The 18,615-nt window shown below is 46.2% G+C and overlaps 1 protein-coding gene across 9 annotated transcripts in view; it reads left to right on the top strand.

Moving 5' to 3' along the window:
* The window catches only part of EYA4 (EYA transcriptional coactivator and phosphatase 4), a 579,250-nt gene that overhangs the window by 414,198 nt on the left and 146,437 nt on the right, over positions 1–18,615 (top strand). For all 9 annotated transcript variants that reach the window (XM_075339874.1, XM_075339873.1, XM_075339870.1 and 6 more), the window contains one exon: positions 6,501–6,567. In XM_075339874.1, the coding sequence (XP_075195989.1) occupies positions 6,501–6,567 (67 nt within the window). The remainder of the gene's footprint in view (positions 1–6,500; positions 6,568–18,615) is intronic.

Raw genomic sequence — 18,615 nt, 5'->3', positions numbered from 1 at the left:
GTGCCAGGGGTGCCTCCGGCCTTGTAGTTGTGGCCCTTGCTGACAGGCTTACCCCTGGCGTCGCCATCACTGGGGGGACAGGAGGTGCCTTTGTGGGGCAGAGTGTGGTGGTGCAGGTGTTGTCCGGCGCACAAATACTCTTCAGGCGTGGGTCAATGCAAACAACAAACATCTTTTATTCTTCACAGTTCTTCACACTTGGCAGTAATAAAGCACAATGCTATGGTGCTTCCTTCAGCTGAGGGGGAGTCTACTATAGCGTTCCCTCAAGTGAGCGACGTGCCTGACTACTTCACTTCGCCCGGCTCCCACTTCTGGCTACCCACAGCCCGGACCCACACCGGACTGCTTCACCCTACGAGGTTCCGCCCGCTCCTGTCTTCTCCGGCTCCCCTGTACTTCAGCTGCCACACTCTGCCCCTGGCTGTTCCTTCTTCTTTCCTGTCCCAGAGACAACTCACTCCCTCACACACTTTCCTGCCTCCTAAACTGCCGGCTCCTCCTCCCTACTGTGGTGACAGCCGTCCCACCCGGCCACTAGAGGGTACCCTGACAACAGCATACATGAATACAATATAAAACATTTTTATTAATAACGTTTCCGGGTTAACTAGACTTCCTGGTGAGGGGTCTACCCACCCCTTACACTCCTCCCCTCTTTAACCTGAGCCTCCCGGCCAGGCTCCAATCTAAAATTACAACTGTTAAAACCCCATAAAACATGTTCAATCAACTTGCGAACCTGTCCACGCCCGGAGGCTTAGCAGCGCTCCCGGTCTTTGGTGTGCCCGGAGGCTTAGCAGCACTCCTGGTCTTTGATGTGCCCGGAGGCTTGGCAGCGCTCCCGGTCTTTGTCGGTCTTTGTCGGTCACCGCAGGAACACGGAAGCTTTCTTCTCAATAACACGAAGGAGCCCCTGGCTCAGTCCAGCAAACAGGCTCACTCCGGAATATGCAACTCAAACAACAAACTTTCTCCGGCTTAAACACGCCGGCTTCAAACAGAACAGTCCCGCCCTCCTCCGGTCTCGATACTCACTCCGGGTGGAAGGCCCGTTGCCACTCAGCCCTCTGCGCCTGGATGTATTCCGAAATGGACTGCCCGGGTAGTCGGCGCAGCCGCCGGAAAGGCTCCTGACTGGTGAGTTGCTCCGCTGCTGCAGCCCCTGGCTTGGGCTCCTCAGGCTCTGACGGAGGTGAGGGGGTCGCTGCGCGGGACGGTGGCGGACTGCCCATAACAATCGTCGGGTGAGTAATAATGTTCTGGTTAATCGCCAGTACCGGCGAGGTTCTCTTCTCCGGGTCGGTACTTTGCACGGGCATGACTGCCGGAGCTACGGCTACGGTATGTCGGGGTCGGGAGGCTTCAGCCAGCACCGGTCTTTGTTGCGCTTGTCGCCGGGCCTGGTGTTCTTCCCACTCTACCTCCTGCTGCCATTGGGCAGCCTCCTGCTCAGTAGGCGTACGGTGCACCCCCACCGCAAACAAGCCCCGGCAGCCCACTTCTCTCAGGAATCGTACTTTTTCTCCCGGGTATAGGGTATGCAACCGCTGCGGGAGGCCCGTATCCACGTTGACGCGATTATAAAAGTAGTCGTCGCCGGTTTCGCCATCCCGGATGAAGCCGTACCCTTCTCTCTGGTTAAACTTGACGACCACTCCAGTGGTATACTGACGCTCAAGCTCTTCGCCGTGGGGACCCGCCATGATCTCCCGGGCGACGGTTTCAACGAGCAGCCGCTCTTGCACTGGGTCCGGCTCGGGTGACGGGGATCTTCGGGTTAGTAGGGGAGACGGCAGCACCGGGTCCCAATAGAAACCCCAGTCGTCTCTCTCTAGTTTCGGGGCGTAGGTTTCTGCCGGAGTTTGGCTAGGTGCTCCAGACCCCACCGCAGCTGGCGGGGGTCTCTCTGGGCAGGGATATGGGGCTCCCAACATCCGGCTCCCCGACGGCAACTGGGCGGCGTAGGTCGCCCGGACCTCGGTTGTGGTCGCACCGGTCTCCGCGTCCCATGTTGTGAGCCACGTCACCCTACTGGCTTGCCCCGGTCCTCCGGGTACAGCCGGCAAGTAGGTAGGGAATCCCTCCGCAGACACCACCTGCTTCAGACGGCTCTCGTCCAATTTCTCCATGTTCTCGGCAACACTAGTACTCAGTAATGGCGTCTGGGTCAGTGGCAAGACTAGAGGAAGTGGAGGCGGGCTCACTTTTCCCGCTCTTGAGGATACTCCACCCTTAGCCTCGCACCACAGCTCGACCCCTCCGCGACGGCACTTCTTTCTTCTTACAACGCCGCCCACTGTACATGTCTCTGTTCGTGCCCTGGGACCGGCACCTCCCCTCTTTGGGCGGAGTACTCCGAACTTCTTTTTCGGCACCGGCCAGCCCCAGGCTCTTCTTTTGGCGCCAATACTTCGCGCGCTTTCTGTTTCTTCACAGACGCCGGCCACCTTGCCGCCATCTTGTGCCCGGTCCTTCACCTCAGGCACTGTTTCTTCTTCCCACCATGGGACTGTAAATCTTCGCTGAGAGTCCGAATCAGGGGCCCTTGGCACCACTTGGTCTCCATCTTCTTGGAGCGGGTCCCCTCGCATATGATCCGGATCCTGCCGACTACGCCAATTGTAACGGGGTGCCAGGGGGTGCCTCCGGCCTTGTAGTCGTGGCCCTTGCTGACAGGCTTACCCCTGGCGTCGCCGTCACTGGGGGGACAGGAGGTGCCTTTGTGGGGCAGAGTGTGGTGGTGCAGGTGTTGTCCGGCGCACAAATACTCTTCAGGCGTGGGTCAATGCAAACAACAAACATCTTTTATTCTTCACAGTTCTTCACACTTGGCAGTAATAAAGCACAATGCTATGGCGCTTCCTTCAGCTGAGGGGGAGTCTACTATAGCGTTCCCTCAAGTGGGCGACGTGCCTGACTACTTCACTTTGCCCGGCTCCCACTTCTGGCTACCCACAGCCCGGACCCACACCGGACTGCTTCACCCTACGAGGTTCCGCCCGCTCCTGTCTTCTCCGGCTCCCCTGTACTTCAGCTGCCACACTCTGCCCCTGGCTGTTCCTTCTTCTTTCCTGTCCCAGAGACAACTCACTCCCTCACACACTTTCCTGCCTCCTAAACTGCCGGCTCCTCCTCCCTACTGTGGTGCCAGCCGTCCCACCCGGCCACTAGAGGGTACCCTGACAACAGCATACAGGAATACAATATAAAACATTTTTATTAATAACGTTTCCGGGTTAACTAGACTTCCTGATGAGGGGTCTACCCACCCCTTACATATATATGATGTGTATATATAGATATACACATACATATAATGTATGTCAGTCTATATGACTGTGCATAGATTTATGTCTATTTATATGTATTTTTATGTTTTTGTCTTTAAATATGTATATGCACGTATGCTTGTATGTGTATGTATCTGTGTATGTTTGTGTCTACTGTCTTGGCCCACTGAGACACTTTTTCCCAGGGCCCAGAAAAACATGGGGCCGACCCTGGCAATGCCTAATGTCTCTGCCATGCGCCCCCAGTCACGGGCACATCAACGTCAGCTGTCTGCCTCTATTCAGCCTGCACAAGCATATGACGGGTCTCTGTGCAACAATGCATTTTAGATGGATGTGTGATTATGGGAGCACATGTAGCTGATGTAGGTGCTGAGGTCTGCATGCCCCTCCATCTGCGCAGATGGTTGCAACCTCTGCAACCTCAATCGTTACCCCTGACCTTGTGGAGTTTCAGAGGAGTTATTTTTATTTTCTGACGTTGCTTTGAACATTTGAGTATTTAGTGCGTTTTTTTAACTTTTAGTATTTGTAAGCCAAAACTAGAAGTGGGTACAAAAAATGCAGCAGTGGCACACATTTCTACTATACTATTCCTCTGATCATTCCACTCCTGATTTTGGCTAAAAGAGAATCTGTCAGCAGGTTTTTGTTACCTCATCTGAGAGCATTATAATGTATGCAAAGACACTCTGAATCCAATGATCTATACTTAGATTACTGGATGCAGCCGTTCTGACACAATCAGAGTTTTTATATTTAGCCTTGTAGTAGATCTGAGAGAGCTGTCATGTCCACACCAAACTCTCAATATATATTGTACGTTGACTGTGAGGTGTCAATCAGAGGAGGGGGCATACCGGACTATCAGAGGAGGGGGCATACCGGACTGCCGTGCACGTGACATTGTAGTCAAGCAATGATCACTAGGTAATAAGGCCTTTAGTTTTAGGGGTGTTTCACACATAGCGAGATCTCTACCGAAATCGCTGCTACGTCATGGTTTTTGTTGACGCAACAGTGACCTCATTAGCGATCTCGCTGTGTGTGACACTGAGCAGCGATCTGGCCCCTGCTGCGAGATCGCTGCTCGTTACACACAGCCCTGGTTCGTTTTCTTCAAAGGCGCTCTCCCGCTGTGACACACAGATCGCTGTGTGTGACAGCAAGAGAGCGACGAAATGAAGCGAGCAGGGAGCAGGAGCCGGCATCTGGCAGCTGCGGTAAGCTGTAACCAGGGTAAACATCGGGTAACCAAGGTGGTTACCCGATATTTACCTTAGTTACCAGCCTCCGCAGCTCTCACGCTGCCTGTGCTGCCGGCTCCGGCTCTCTGCACATGTAGCTGCAGTACACATCGGGTTAATTAACCCGATGTGTACTGTAGCTAGGAGAGCAAGGAGCCAGCGCTAAGCAGTGTGTGCGGCTCCCTGCTCTCTGCACATGTAGCGATGTTATGATCGCTGCTGCGTCGCTGTGTTTGACAGCTAAGCAGCGATCATAACAGCGACTTACCAGGTCGCTGTTACGTCACACAAAATGGTGACGTAACAGCGACGTCGTTGTCGCTGTCGCTATGTGTGAAGCACCCCTAAGTAGACAACAGCACACAGCCTGATAAGAAAGGTATATTTGTACAGTGATTTTTTTTAACCCCTACAGCATGCTGTCCTCAGATTACATAGCATATATCTGCTAACAGATTCTCTTTTTAAGTACTGAGGTAAAAATCCCTCCACATATACTCATCGTGTGCATGTGGCCTGAGCAGAAAACGTACAGAACACTGAGCAAAAAAAGTGGTTTATGAATTGAATTGGAAGAGTCTTTCAAACATTTTTGTACAATTGTCAGACGTCTTTTTGCGGAAACCCACTACTAAAGCTCATGATCACATAGCCTAAGGGTGCGTGCCCACAATCAGTGTTCACAGTGTTTTGGATGCAGTATGTTTCAGCTGTGTCCAAAACGCTGCATTGTACAGTACAAGCATAGTGGATGGATTTCTAGAAATCCCGTGCCCCCTGTGCTTGTTTTTCCTGCAGCGATCTGTGGTGCGGCTTTCCGAGCAGCAGCATGTCAATTGTTTGCTGCGGATTCGCTTGCGTCCTCCGTAGGGAGAACAGAAGAGAGAGACAAGAAATGCCCGAGCCCGAATTGTGGGCATGAGTAGCTGCATTCTCCAGAGGAGGAGACTCACGGCCCCGCAGGTCAGGATCCACCGCATTCAGGATGCAGCAGGTCCTGATCGTGGGCACATACCCTAAGTGTAAATTCACAACTACCAGATACATGGAAGATCTTTTGTGTGGAAAATATGTACAGTAGTATACTAGGGTTTCCCATAAAGAAGTTTAGAAAAAGACCTAGAAGTGAATGTCCTATTCTCCACACATCAGGTGCGGCTAACAATCTGTCCTTAGTTTATTTGCATATTCGATGATAATTAAGATTTATTTTCTCTTGAAGCCCAGATGATTGTAATCAGATTTAATACATGTTTGTTACACTTAAAAGTGTCCTCCATTAATCATTTTGAAAGGGAAACCTGAGCACTTGGCCTAGCATTACTCTGTATGTTTTCTCTATGGATTTCCTATGATGGGATGGGTTCACCATTATGCTGGATGTATATTTGGCATGCATCTGTCTTGATAGAAACAGATGGTTAAGCGAAAGGAAAAAAAGTCTGCACTAAGTTTGGAGTTAGTCCACATAAGATAAAGATTTAGGATGCCATGTCGAGAAGTTGATGAACTGCGGCAAGTCAATGATGCTGAGCCCCAGTACCAGCCTGGCATGATAGACCGTTAGTATTGATAAGAAATGGATGCTCGCTATGTACTAACCAGCTAAACAGAGTGGGATGGTGAATTCTAGAAGATTCCTTTAAATTAACTGTTCATTTTATTGAGCTGTATACTTTTCTAACAAATGCATGTGGACAGCGAGGCATTACCTATCGGCAATGTGCTTATTTTTAGTTCTCAGGGCTTAAAGCATTCTCCGGCACAACAGGCCCCCAAATAATTGCTGTTGCCAACATATAGATTTAGTTCCGTACCAGATACTTCCACACTTTGTAGTCCTATTTTACACACAAATAACTCATTTTGTCATCATTTATGATCCATGCTAAAGCTGTTGGAGCGTGAATTCAGGTTATTTATGGTACTAAGTTTTGTAAGCGTATTTTCTGTTTTACAGTAATAACAAGCAGTGGCTACAGTCCAAGATCAGCACACCAGTACTCGCCTCAGCTTTATCCCTCTAAGTAAGTGACAAGTTCTTTAACTTATGGGGAGAACTGTATACAGTTGTGTTAAGCAGCAGGACAGTTTATATATGCGTGTTTAATCCTTCCCCCCCATTTTCATCAGTATGTAAAGAGTTAAAGTAGCATTACATGAAAAGTTATGCTTCATCTCTAAAAACCTGTGTAGTGTGAAAACTCAGCATGATAAGATTGTGGTAAGGTTACACAGCTGCAAAGAATTTCATGCTCCATAATGCAACCATGTCATCCCTAACCATAGACCCTAAAACTGCCAGCCGTATGCTAGTCATAGAGGTTGTTTTACATGATTTGTAAAATATATACAGTGGAACCTTGGATTAAGAGTAACTTGGTTTCAGAGCGTTTTGCAAGACAAGCAAAGCTTTTTACAAATTTGTAACTTGGTTTAAGAGCAATGCTTTGCAAGAGCAGCAAATACTCACCGTGTACACTTCCGGTTCTGTCCTTTCACCACGCTCTGACCCGCTCTGGAGGTAACTTTCTGTACATATTGTACTCTATACTGTATACAGTATACCATTGTACAGTACAGTATATAATATATAGCATGTCTATCAATTTGCATTTATGGATACAGTATTGAACTTTCTTTCTGCTAACCAGTACAGCTCATTGCTTATACTGTACCTCCCACACACCAATAATTCTATTGTAGCTAACGTACATTTTAATTTGTTTTATGATTTTACTGTACAGTATTTTGCATTAGTGTACTGTAATAATTTTGTATGAATACAGCACATTATTTTATATTACTGTAATAAGTTTGTATAAACACATGATATATTTTTGGGTTGTGGAGCGAATTGTCTGTGTTTTAATTATTTCCTATGGGAAAATTTGCTTTGATATAAGAGTAACTTGGTTTAAGAGCACAGTCCCAGAACCAATTATGCTCGTAATCCAAGGTTCCACTGTATTTTCCTTTATTTAACTTGCATCTATGCATCTTGTTATGTTATCATTCTTTTTTCATACATACATACATACTTAGCTATGCAAAGTCATAAGGCTCTCATAGACTTTTATAGGGACACACTGAACCTGCAACAATTTCACATAGAGGTGGTAGCAGAAGTGGCTATATTTATAATACAAAGCCTACATTGTGGTTTTCTAGTGTTAACATGCTAAGAAATAAGTAATATATAGTAGAGAATTTTTGTTTTGAATCACTTGACTTTTTGATAATGTGCTGATGCAGTGTTATAGAAATCAGCATTGTGTTACAGAGCTTAATTATTGATGAGCTTGTGGGATGTGCTCTGCTAACATGAATAAATTGCAGGACTATTTCCATTTTTAGACTTGATGCTTGTTTTAGCAACCTTGTATGTTGTGTGCAGCCCAAAGATGTTATTATTAGGAGAAAAAAAGAGAGGGTAGCTCTCCAGTTGTATTACCCCATCACCGTGTATAGTACAGGATATCCCGCAAGCCCGTTGACTAAGGCGGGCTTTGCACACTACGACATCACAGGTGCGATGTCGGTGGGGTCAAATTGAAAGTGACGCACATCCGGCATCGCATGCGACATCGTAGTGTGTAAAGCCTAGATGATACGATTAACGAGCGCAAAATCGTCGTAATCGTATCATCGGTGCAGCGTCGGCGTAATCCATAATTACACTGACGCGACGGTCCGATGTTGTTCCTCGCTCCTGCGGCAGCACACATCGCTGTGTGTGAAGCCGCAGGAGCGAGGAACATCTCCTAACGGCATCACCGCGGCTTCCGTAGGATATGCGGAAGGAAGGAGGTGGGCGGGATGTTTACATCCTGCTCATCTCCGCCCCTCCGCCGCTATTGGCCGCCTGCCGTGTGATGTCGCTATGACGCCACACGGCCCGCCCCCTTAGGAAGGAGACGGGTCGCCGGCCAGAGCGACGGTCGCAGGGCAGGTGAGTGCATGTGAAGCTGGCGTAGCGATAATGTTCGCTACGCCAGCTATCACACGATATCGTACCTGCGACGGGGGCGGGGACTATTGCGTGCGACATCGCAGCATCGGCTTGCGATGTCGCAACGTGCAAAGCCACCCTAAGGCAGGAAAAAAAGGTTTTGTATATAGTGTATGCTACGACTAAGACCAGAAAATTAAAATGGGTCAACCTCTCATATTTCTGGGTTTTGGGGAAATATTTAGTTATTTGAAACCTTTGTTTTATTATAAGAATGAAATCCTTCTTATAACTGCTCAAACGTTTTAATTTTTTCACTCTTAGGCCAGAGTCACACTTACGAGTGCCTCGCGTGTAACTCGCGTGAGTCTCTCATTGAATCACTCGGCGTGGACACACACTCTTCAGACAGGAGCATCTCAGCTGCATAGACATACATGCAACCGACCCGCTCCTGTCAGGAGAGTGCGAGTCCGTGCCGGGTGAGTCAATGAGAGACTCACGAGAGTTACACGCGAGGCACTCGCAAGTGTGACTCTGGCCTTAAAGTGAATCTGTCAGCAGGTTTTTTGCTATGTAATCTGCTGACAGATTCACTTTCAATTGCTGCTGAAGAGAACTGACTGGTATGTTAATAGTTAACGCCTCTTCTAGAATGTCACTAACATGCACTCTTGGTCAAGCTCTGCACAGGTGGCAAAGTTCCATGAAAACTAGTTGTAGACTATGAAAGATAAAAGTTTTTGTTGCAGGAGAATGACAGCAGATAGAAAAAGTAACTCAACTGCAAAGTTGCTCAATTCGATGCTGTCTCATTTATTAAAGCAATTTAATAACTTGAGAATATAGCCCTTTAACCCCCTAATGACCGCGGGGGCGGTAAAATTACGTCCTAGCGGTCATAGTGTTAATCTCTGCCGGCGTACATCTCAGCTGATTTCTACAGCTGACATGTGTGCCTGCTCAGCATGAGTGGATCCACATTCTGCCCATGTCTTTTAACCCCTTAAATGGAGCTGTCAATAAGTGACAGCGTCATTATAACCGTGATCGTGCTGAAAATTTACTCACCGCCTGATACCGGAAGTCACGTGACGTGATCATGTGACTTCCGGTGGTTGTCATGGTTGCACAGGGTAATGTGATGACTCCTGTGCTTACATGACCAAGCTCCTGTAAACAAACAGCAGAGTACTGGCTGTTACAGGAGATGACCATGCCTCCCGGTCTGAGCGATGGTGCTCTGATCAGGAGAAATGAATGAGCGATCAGATTGCTGATCCTTATAGCTCCCTAGAGGACATAGTAAAATAAAAAAGTAAAACAAAAAGTTTAAAAAAATTAAAAAAACCTAAAAGTTCAAATGACCCCCCTTTCACCCAATTGCAAATTAAAGGGTTAAAAACTAAAAAAAAAAAAAATACACACACATTTGGTATCGCAGCATTCAAAAATGCCCAATCTATGAAAATATAAAATTAATGAATCTGATTGGTAAACGGCATAGCAGCAAAAAAGTTACAAATGCCAAAATGACAGTTTTGGTCACCACAAATTTTGCGCAAAATAACGAGTGATCAAAACGTAGCATCCGCACAAAAATGCAACGTTAAAAATGTCAGCTCGAGACGCAAAAAATAAGCATTCACTAAGGCACAGATTCCAAAAAATGAGAATACTACGGGTCGTAGAAAATGGCGCAAAACGTACGCCACTTTTTTTGGACAAACTTTTGATTTATTTTAACCCCTTAGATAAAAGTAAACCTAATTATGTTTGGTGTCTATGAACTCGCACTGATCTGAGGCATCACACGAACACATCAGTTTTTTTATATATTGAACACTGTGAATAAAATATCTCAAAAACAATAGGGCAATCGCACTTTTTTGCAATTTTTCCGCATTTGGAATTTTTTTTGCCATTTTCCAGTATACTATATGGTAAAAATCTTGGTTCGTTCCTGGTCGTGAAAGGGTTAAACTTATTGTTTTTACACCAAGGGAGTGCCATTTAGAGACAAACGGCTCTCACTGGAGTGCCGGCTCCAATCATACACTGATGGGAGCTAGCTTTTTGTGCCAAATCATTTACAAATGACACATCTGAGCATATGTGATACTCGGCCAAGTACCGAGCATACCCGAGCACCCCGATGCTCGAATGAGTATCGCATACTGGCGAGCATGCTCGCTCATCATTAATGAGGATGTGCTTTACCCCTTTATACAAACACTTTCGTACAGCCTGTGGGATTTCATACATGTCATGTTCTTGGAACACACTATAGCACATTCGCCAATTTTTTTTTACTAGTCTTTTAAAGCTGGAATAACATATGTTGATTTTGGTACAGAATTTGCTACCACTGCTAGAAGTGAATTTAGCAGAACGGAGACCTTTAAGGCTTGGGTCGCATAGAAGGTTTTTGCAGGATTGGACAAGTTTTCCCAAGGTGGTACGAGGCGATGGGATAAAATATTAAAAGACCCAGTACTCACATATAGAACACTTATTATTCAGTGCTGCTGCTATGGTCCCCTTAATTGGTCACTGTTATCCTGAATTCAAAGTTTATATGCTGTTTACCCCACAATTATAGTACTTGGCCTCCTTGTTTTATTTTAGACCATTTTATTTATCTCAAATTTTGCCCAGTTCCAGAAGATCCCTTTATGTATAATGCAGTATTTGTATAGAAGGGTATGTATCAAGGTTCACAAATTATATAGTTACCTCCTTAAATATCAAGCTTTATTGATATCAAATTAAAATTAATTATTCCAATGATATGTGCAAAAGGTAAAAACTGACTAAATGTAGTTGTGACACGTAATGGTATTGAGGAATCCTGGAATATATTGATATACTCATCAGGGGATTAGGGAACAGAATTCTACTCAGCCCTAAATCGGGCCCTATTAACTAAACCGTACTCATCCTAGCCGCAAAGTTTTGCACCCAATTGATAGCAAGATGGCGCTATTGCTCCCTACTCTTTCCCTTATTAGGATAGGACTAAGTACACAGAGTCAATGAAATAAAGTTGTAATGATGTGTGACAAGAGATTTGAGGTGACATGGTGGGCATGTAGGGTCAGGGGTCATCGTTCTGACGTGTTTCTCATATTCATTTGTGCCTAAAGGTGGCTTTACACACTGCAACATCGCAAACGACATCGCTGTAACGTCACCGGTTTTGTGACGTAATAGCGACCTCCCCAGCGACATTGCAGTGTGTGAAACACATCAGCGACCTGGCCCCTGCTGTGAAGTTGCTGATCGCTACAAATCGTTCAGGACCATTCTTTGGTCCTTTGTTTCCCGCTATGCAGCAAAGTCTCAGTGTGTAAAGGGGACTTAAAACACTGGAAACGAGTGATGTGTCACAATATCTGTCAATCACTATTCTCTGTCAGTCGGTCTCTCCCTCTCGGTCTCTATTCTCTCTCTGTCGGTCCATCACTATCTCTGTCCCTCTCTCACAGTCTGTCGGTCATTTTCCCCTCCTCTCTCATACTCACCGATCCCCGGCGCGGCGCTGCACGGCGTTCACACTGCTGCGGCGGCTTTTCCGCTTTTGAAAAAGCCGGCCGCTCATTAAAAAATTTCGTATTCCCTACTTTCCCCGCCCACAGGCGCCTATGATTGGTTGCAGTGAGATACGCCCCCACGCTGAGTGACAGGTGTCTCACTGCACCCAATCACAGCAGCCGGTGGGCGTGTCTATACTGTGCAGTGAAATAAATAATTAAATAATTAAAAAAAAACGGCGTGCGGTCCCCCCCAATCCAGCGGTGGATGCAGCGGTAGCCGCGGGTAACCTCAGTGACAGCTCAGCTGATCGCGCTACTCACCTCAGTTGCTGCCTGGAGCTGACCGGAGCGGCGGTGAGTAGCGCGATCAGTTGAGCTGTCACTGAGGTTACCCGCGGCCACCGCTGCATCCACCGCTGGATCCAGTGACAGCGGGTAACCTCAGTGATGGCTCAGCTGATCGCGCGGCTGTCTTCATTAGCTGCCTGGAGGTGACCGGAGCGGCGGTGTATTCTGCTGCTCCTGTCACCTGCATGCAGCACAGCTGGAAGCGACGCTGGAGGTCCATGGATTACGCCGGAAAAGGAGGGCTTTTTGGGGCTGATTAAATTGGTCATGAGGGAATGTGTTTGTGTTTTTTATTTCTAATAAATTATTTTTTCAGTTGTGTGTGTTTATTTACTGTAATTTACAGATTAATCATGGAAGGTATCTCGGGGAGACGCCTAACATGATTAATCTAGGACTTATTGGCAGCTATGGGCTGCCAATAACTCCTTATTACCCCGATTTGCCAACGCACCAGGGCAAATCGGGAAGAGCCGGGTACTGTCCCAGAACAGCCGCATCTAATGTATGCGGCCATTCTGGGCGGCTGCTGACTGATATTGTTAGGCTGGGGGGCTCCCCATAACGTGGAGCTCCCCATCCTGAGAATACCAGCCTTCAGCCGTATGGCTTTATCTGGCTGGCATTAAAATTGGGGGGGACCGCACGCCGTTTTTTTTAATTATTTATTTCACTGCACAGTATAGACACGCCCACCGGCTGCTGTGATTGGGTGCAGTGAGACACCTGTCACTCAGCGTGGGGGCGTGTCTCACTGCAACCAATCATAGGCGCCTGTGGGCGGGGAAAGTAGGGAATACGAAATTGTTTAATGAGCGGCCGGCTTTTTCAAAAGAGGAAAAGCCGCCGCAGCAGTGTGAATGCCGTGCAGCGCAGCGCCGGGGATCGGGGGAACGGTGAGTATGAGAGAGGAGGGAAAAATGACCGACAGACTGTGAGAGAGGGACAGAGATAGTGACGGACTGACAGAGAGAGAATAGAGACCGAGAGGGAGAGACCGACTGACAGAGAATTGTGATTGACAGATATTGTGACACATCACTCGTTTCCAGTGTTTGACTAGCTAAGTCGCTCTGCAGGTCCGGATCGCTGTTGCGTCGTTGGCCAGGTTTGACTGTTTGACAGCTCACCAGAGACTTTGTAGCGATCCCGGCCAGGTTGGAATCTCTGGTGGGATCGCTGAAAGTCTCAATGTGTAAAGGGGCCTTAAGGGTTCCTCATGGGACACATGCAACAATGAAGGTATAATAGCCCATCTCTCAATCTTGTTAAGATGTCACACTAACATTTAGTCAATTTTTATCTTTTGCAAATAACATTAGGGTAATTAATATTAATTGGATTTTAACAAAGCTTGATTTTTTAAGGCATAAAGCTGGTGTCACACACAGCGACAACGACAACGACGTCGCTGCTACGTCACCATTTTCTGTGACGTTGCAGCGACGTCCCGTCGCTGTCGCTGTGTGTGACATCCAGCAACGACCTGGCCCCTGCTGTGAGGTCGCCGGTCGTTGCTGAATGTCCAGCTTCATTTTTTCGTCGTCACTCTCCCGCTGTGACACACACATCGCTGTGTGTGACAGCGAGAGAGCGACGAAATGAAGCGAGCAGGAGCCGGCACTGGCAGCTGCGGTAAGCTGTAACCAGCGTAAACATCGGGTAACCAAGGGAAGTCCTTTCCCTGGTTACCCGATGTTTACGCTGGTTACCAGCCTCCGCTCTTGCTGCCAGTGCCGGCTCCTGCACTGTGACATGTGGCTGCAGTATGCATCGGGTAATTAACCCGATGTATACTGTAGCAAAGAGAGCAAGGAGCCAGCGCTAAGCAGTGCGCGCGGCTCCCTGCTCTCTGCACTGTGACATGTAGCTGCAGCACACATCGGGTTAATTAACCCGATGTGTACTGTACCTAGGAGAGCAAGGAGCCAGCGCTAAGCGCGGCTCCCTGCTCTCTGAACATGTAACACAGCGACGTTATGATCGCTGCTTCTACTGTGTTTGACAGCTAAGCAGCGATCATAACAGCGACTTACAAGGTCGCTGTTACGTCACCGAAAATGGTGACGTAACAGCGACGTCGTTGTCGCTGTCGTTTAGTGTGAACCCAGCTTAAGTATATAATCTGTAAACCTAATTATTTAACAATGATAAGAAAATACATAGCATTTCAAGGAGCAAAATGCAGGAAAGATAGGTATCAACAAACAAACAGCAAACTCAGGCACAAAAATGTACTTTTACTGAATATGCAGAAAAGCATCCTACTTGAAAGGCAATCACAAAACATTAACATTGCATATGTACTGAATCTTACCCTGCCACATCCAACTATGCATAATGCCAATAGTAGCAAAAAAAAAATAAATAGTCAAATATAAGTTCACTCAGTCGATCAGATTTCTCCAAAAATTATCATTCATAGGTGGATTCATAGATAAATGCAAGAATATTCTGCAGGTTCGGCAATATGACTAAAGGCCACTTTACATGCTACAATATCGTTACCAATATTGCTAGCGTGCGTACCCGTCTCCATCGTTTGTGCGTTACGGGCAAATCGCTGCCCGTGGTGCACAAAATCACGTGGACCCGTCACACTACTTACCTGCCTAGCGACGTCGCTGTGACCGGTGAACCGCAGCCGCCCAATCAAAGCAGAGGGGCGGAGATGAGCTGGACGTAACATCCCGCCCACCTCCTTCCTTCCTCATTGCCGGTGGATGCAGGTAAGGAGATGTTCGTCGCTCCTGCGGTGTCACACATAGCGATGTGTGTTGCCGCAGAAACGACGAACAACATCGTACGTGCAGTAGCTACGATAATTGGGATTAGGGGAGCATGTCAACGATTAGCAATTTGTCACGTGTTTGCGACGATTTTCAATCAAACATAGGTGCCACACGCAAGACATTGCTAAAGCTTCTGGATGTGCGTCACCAATTCCGTGACCCCCACCGACATTGCTTTAGCGATGTCGCAGCGTGTAAAGCGGCCTAAAAGGCTAGAGTCACACTGGCGTATGACTCGCATGAGTGCAATGCGAGAAAGTGAGGAAAAAAATTGCAGCATGCTGCGATTGTCTGCAAGTCTCCTATCACTTGCACTCATATGTCTATTGGTGCGAGTGACGCATTGGACTGCACTCTGATGACTTCCAAGTGCAGTCCGATATACACACAGGCTGACAGTAGAGGAGATGGAGAGATCACTCCCTCTCTCTCCTCTGCAGTTGTGATCCAATCCCAAGATCGGACCACAGTTGCATGACACTTCAAGCAATGTGGAAGCTGAGGGTCATTAGCATGTTGCATCCGATGCTCTCATATCCAATGCCATACGCTAATGTGACTTCAGCCTAAAGGAATATAAATTCTTACCCAGTTATACCCTAGTCAGACTTTAGATCTTGTTACATCATTTTTTTTATTCCTCCTACATGTTTTCATTGGTGGTGCAAATAACTATATCAGAGGCATTCAAAGCAATACATAGCATGATTAGGGGGACTTTTATGCTCTATATTCCACTACTGAAATTGGTTATACCACCAACAGAAACGTGTTTAGATAAATGAAGAAAGATGTAGCTAAAAAAAGTATCACACAAAAATCAGTCAGCCATCAGATTGTACTATATAAAAGATAAATGATACTTTACTTCCAAAAAGAAATGTTTAAAAAAATACAAAGTTTAAAACTTGGGCTACAATCCAAAGAGAGGTCAAACAGCAAAAGACATATAGTGCGCAAGAACATGAAACAATTGTGAATAATGTAACGAATGATAAATACCATATTTAACACATCATGTATCATACACCATATATACCATATACTTAGCATTTGTTTCTTGTTATTGTGCTCTGTGTCCTCTACTGCTGTATGACTCCATTTTAGTGTGCAATCCACATTTTAAACTTTGCAGCTTTTTAACCATTAGTTACCACCAATATGACTTAAAAGTGACCTGAGATATAAGTGAATAATAACCCCCCCATGGGTAAAAATGCAGCAGCTGTCAGCAGTCCACTATAGCAGACTCTCTGCTGCATCAGGGGCAATCAATGTTGGCACCGACCATGGCCATTTAACCCCTTAGATGCTGCTGACAATAGTGACTATGGAATCTAGATGGTTAACAGAGGCTTCCTCTTTAACCCCATCGGCATGCTGAGATCATGATTGTGAGGTCCTGATGGTTGCCATGCCAATTCACAGCCAAATAACGGACTTTAGAGTCTGCCGGCTATAGTGACCTGTTCAGAAGTTAGCACATTTAGGCCATGTGCGCACTAGAAAGGGCCTTTTTCTTAAGAAAATCCAGACCCTCTTAAAGAATCCCGTACCCGCAGTAAAAAAACGCACCAAAACCGCAACGAAATCCGCATGCGGTTTTGCCACGGTTTGTTGCGTTTTCATGCATTTTTTTGCGGATTTGCCACGGATTTACCGCAAGTTGGTTCCTGCGGATTTTACCATTATCTATGGCAAAAACACACAGGTACCTGAAGAAAAGAAGTGACATGCTCATTAATTCCGCAGCGGAAAATCCACGGGTAAATCCGCAGGTATAATAAAAAGCAGTGTGCGCACAGCATTTTTTAAAACCCATAGGATTTGCTGGGGAATGACTGCAGCAATGTAAGACACATTTTCTGCAGCAATTCCGCAGCAAATCTGCAGCAAAATCCGCAGTAAATTCACAGCGTGCGCACAGGGCCATAGATGATAAAAATAACACTGTTCTTTCTGGTCATGTCACTTTGCATTTATCCCTGAAAAGCAACTGAAGGGTTAATAAACTACCTAACAGCAGTTTTGAACATGTTGATGGGCACTGTTTTCAAATATCACATTTGGGGGTTTCCAATATATAGGTCCTCCAAAGACACTTGAAAACTTAATAGGTCTCGAAACATTAACTTTTGTAAATTTCCTTGAAAAAAATGAAAAATTACTGCTAAAATTTTAAAGCTTCTCCATCCAAAATAAAAGCACATTTTACAGATCATACTGGGGTAAAGGAGACATGAGCAAAATGTTATTTATTAACTATTTTGTGTTTGTATGACTGTCTGCAATAAAGGGGTAATAATTATTCAAAGTTTGAAAATTGCTAATTTTTAAAATGTTATGTAAAATTTCTGATATTTTTATAAAGTAATGCAAAACAAAATAGCCTAAATTTACCATCATGATAAAATATTATGTCCCAAAAAACAATCTCAAAATACTGGGATATGTTGAAACATTGCAGTTATTCCCACATAAAGTGACACTGGCCAGAATTAAAGAATGGTTAATCGTGTATTATTTTCACTGTAAATAAAATATTGTATTCTTTTTGATACTATGATGGTTTGCATTTATTTTGATTTGAAATGGGTTTTTGCTCCCACGTCCTTTTTTTAAGTGTTAATCAAAGTGTTACATTATCTCCATTTATACTGGTATTTACTAATGTCCTCTCAAGGGTGCTTTACACGCTACGATATCGTTAATGTTTTATCGTCAGGGTCAAGTTGTTAGTGACGCACATCCGGCGTCATTAACGATATTGCAACGTGTGACACTGACCAACGACCTTAAGCGACCTCAAAAATGGTGAAAATCGTTCACCAAGGAGAGGTCATCCCAAACTCAAAAATCGGTAAGGGTTGTTTATCCAGGTGGTTCATCGCTCATGCGGCAGCACACATCGCTATGTGTGACACCGCAGGAGCGAGGAACGTCTCCTTACCTGCCGCCGGCCACAATGCGGAAGGAAGGAGGTGGGCAGGATGTTACGTCCTGCTCATTTCCGCCCCTCCGCTTTGATTGGCCGGCTGCTTAGTGACGTTGCGGTGACGTCGCTGTGATGCCAAACGTCCCTCCCCCTTGAAGGAGGGATTGTTCGGCAGTCACAGCGACGACGCCCACCAAGTAAGTATGTGTGATGCTGCCGTAGCGATAATGTTCGCTACGGCAGCAATCACAAACAATCGCATGCGCGACGGGGGCGGGTACTTACACGCTCGCTATCGCTACAAATTGCTAGCGATATCGCTACCGTGTAAAGCCCCCTTCAGTGGTACACCACTCTGGTAGGTTAGATCTTACACTGTTGATGAAGCATCACCTCTACTTGCAAGCCCCAGTTTGCTTTTTTCTGCATATACACTTGTATATGTTTATTATTTCATCTATTCAATTCAATTTGCTATGTTGAACACAGAAAGATAGCGCAGCCTTCTGTGA

This window comes from Anomaloglossus baeobatrachus, chromosome 3 (genome assembly GCF_048569485.1).
Source record: "Anomaloglossus baeobatrachus isolate aAnoBae1 chromosome 3, aAnoBae1.hap1, whole genome shotgun sequence".
Lineage (NCBI taxonomy): Eukaryota > Metazoa > Chordata > Amphibia > Anura > Aromobatidae > Anomaloglossus > Anomaloglossus baeobatrachus.
This window is presented reverse-complemented; position numbering and strand designations above follow the sequence as displayed.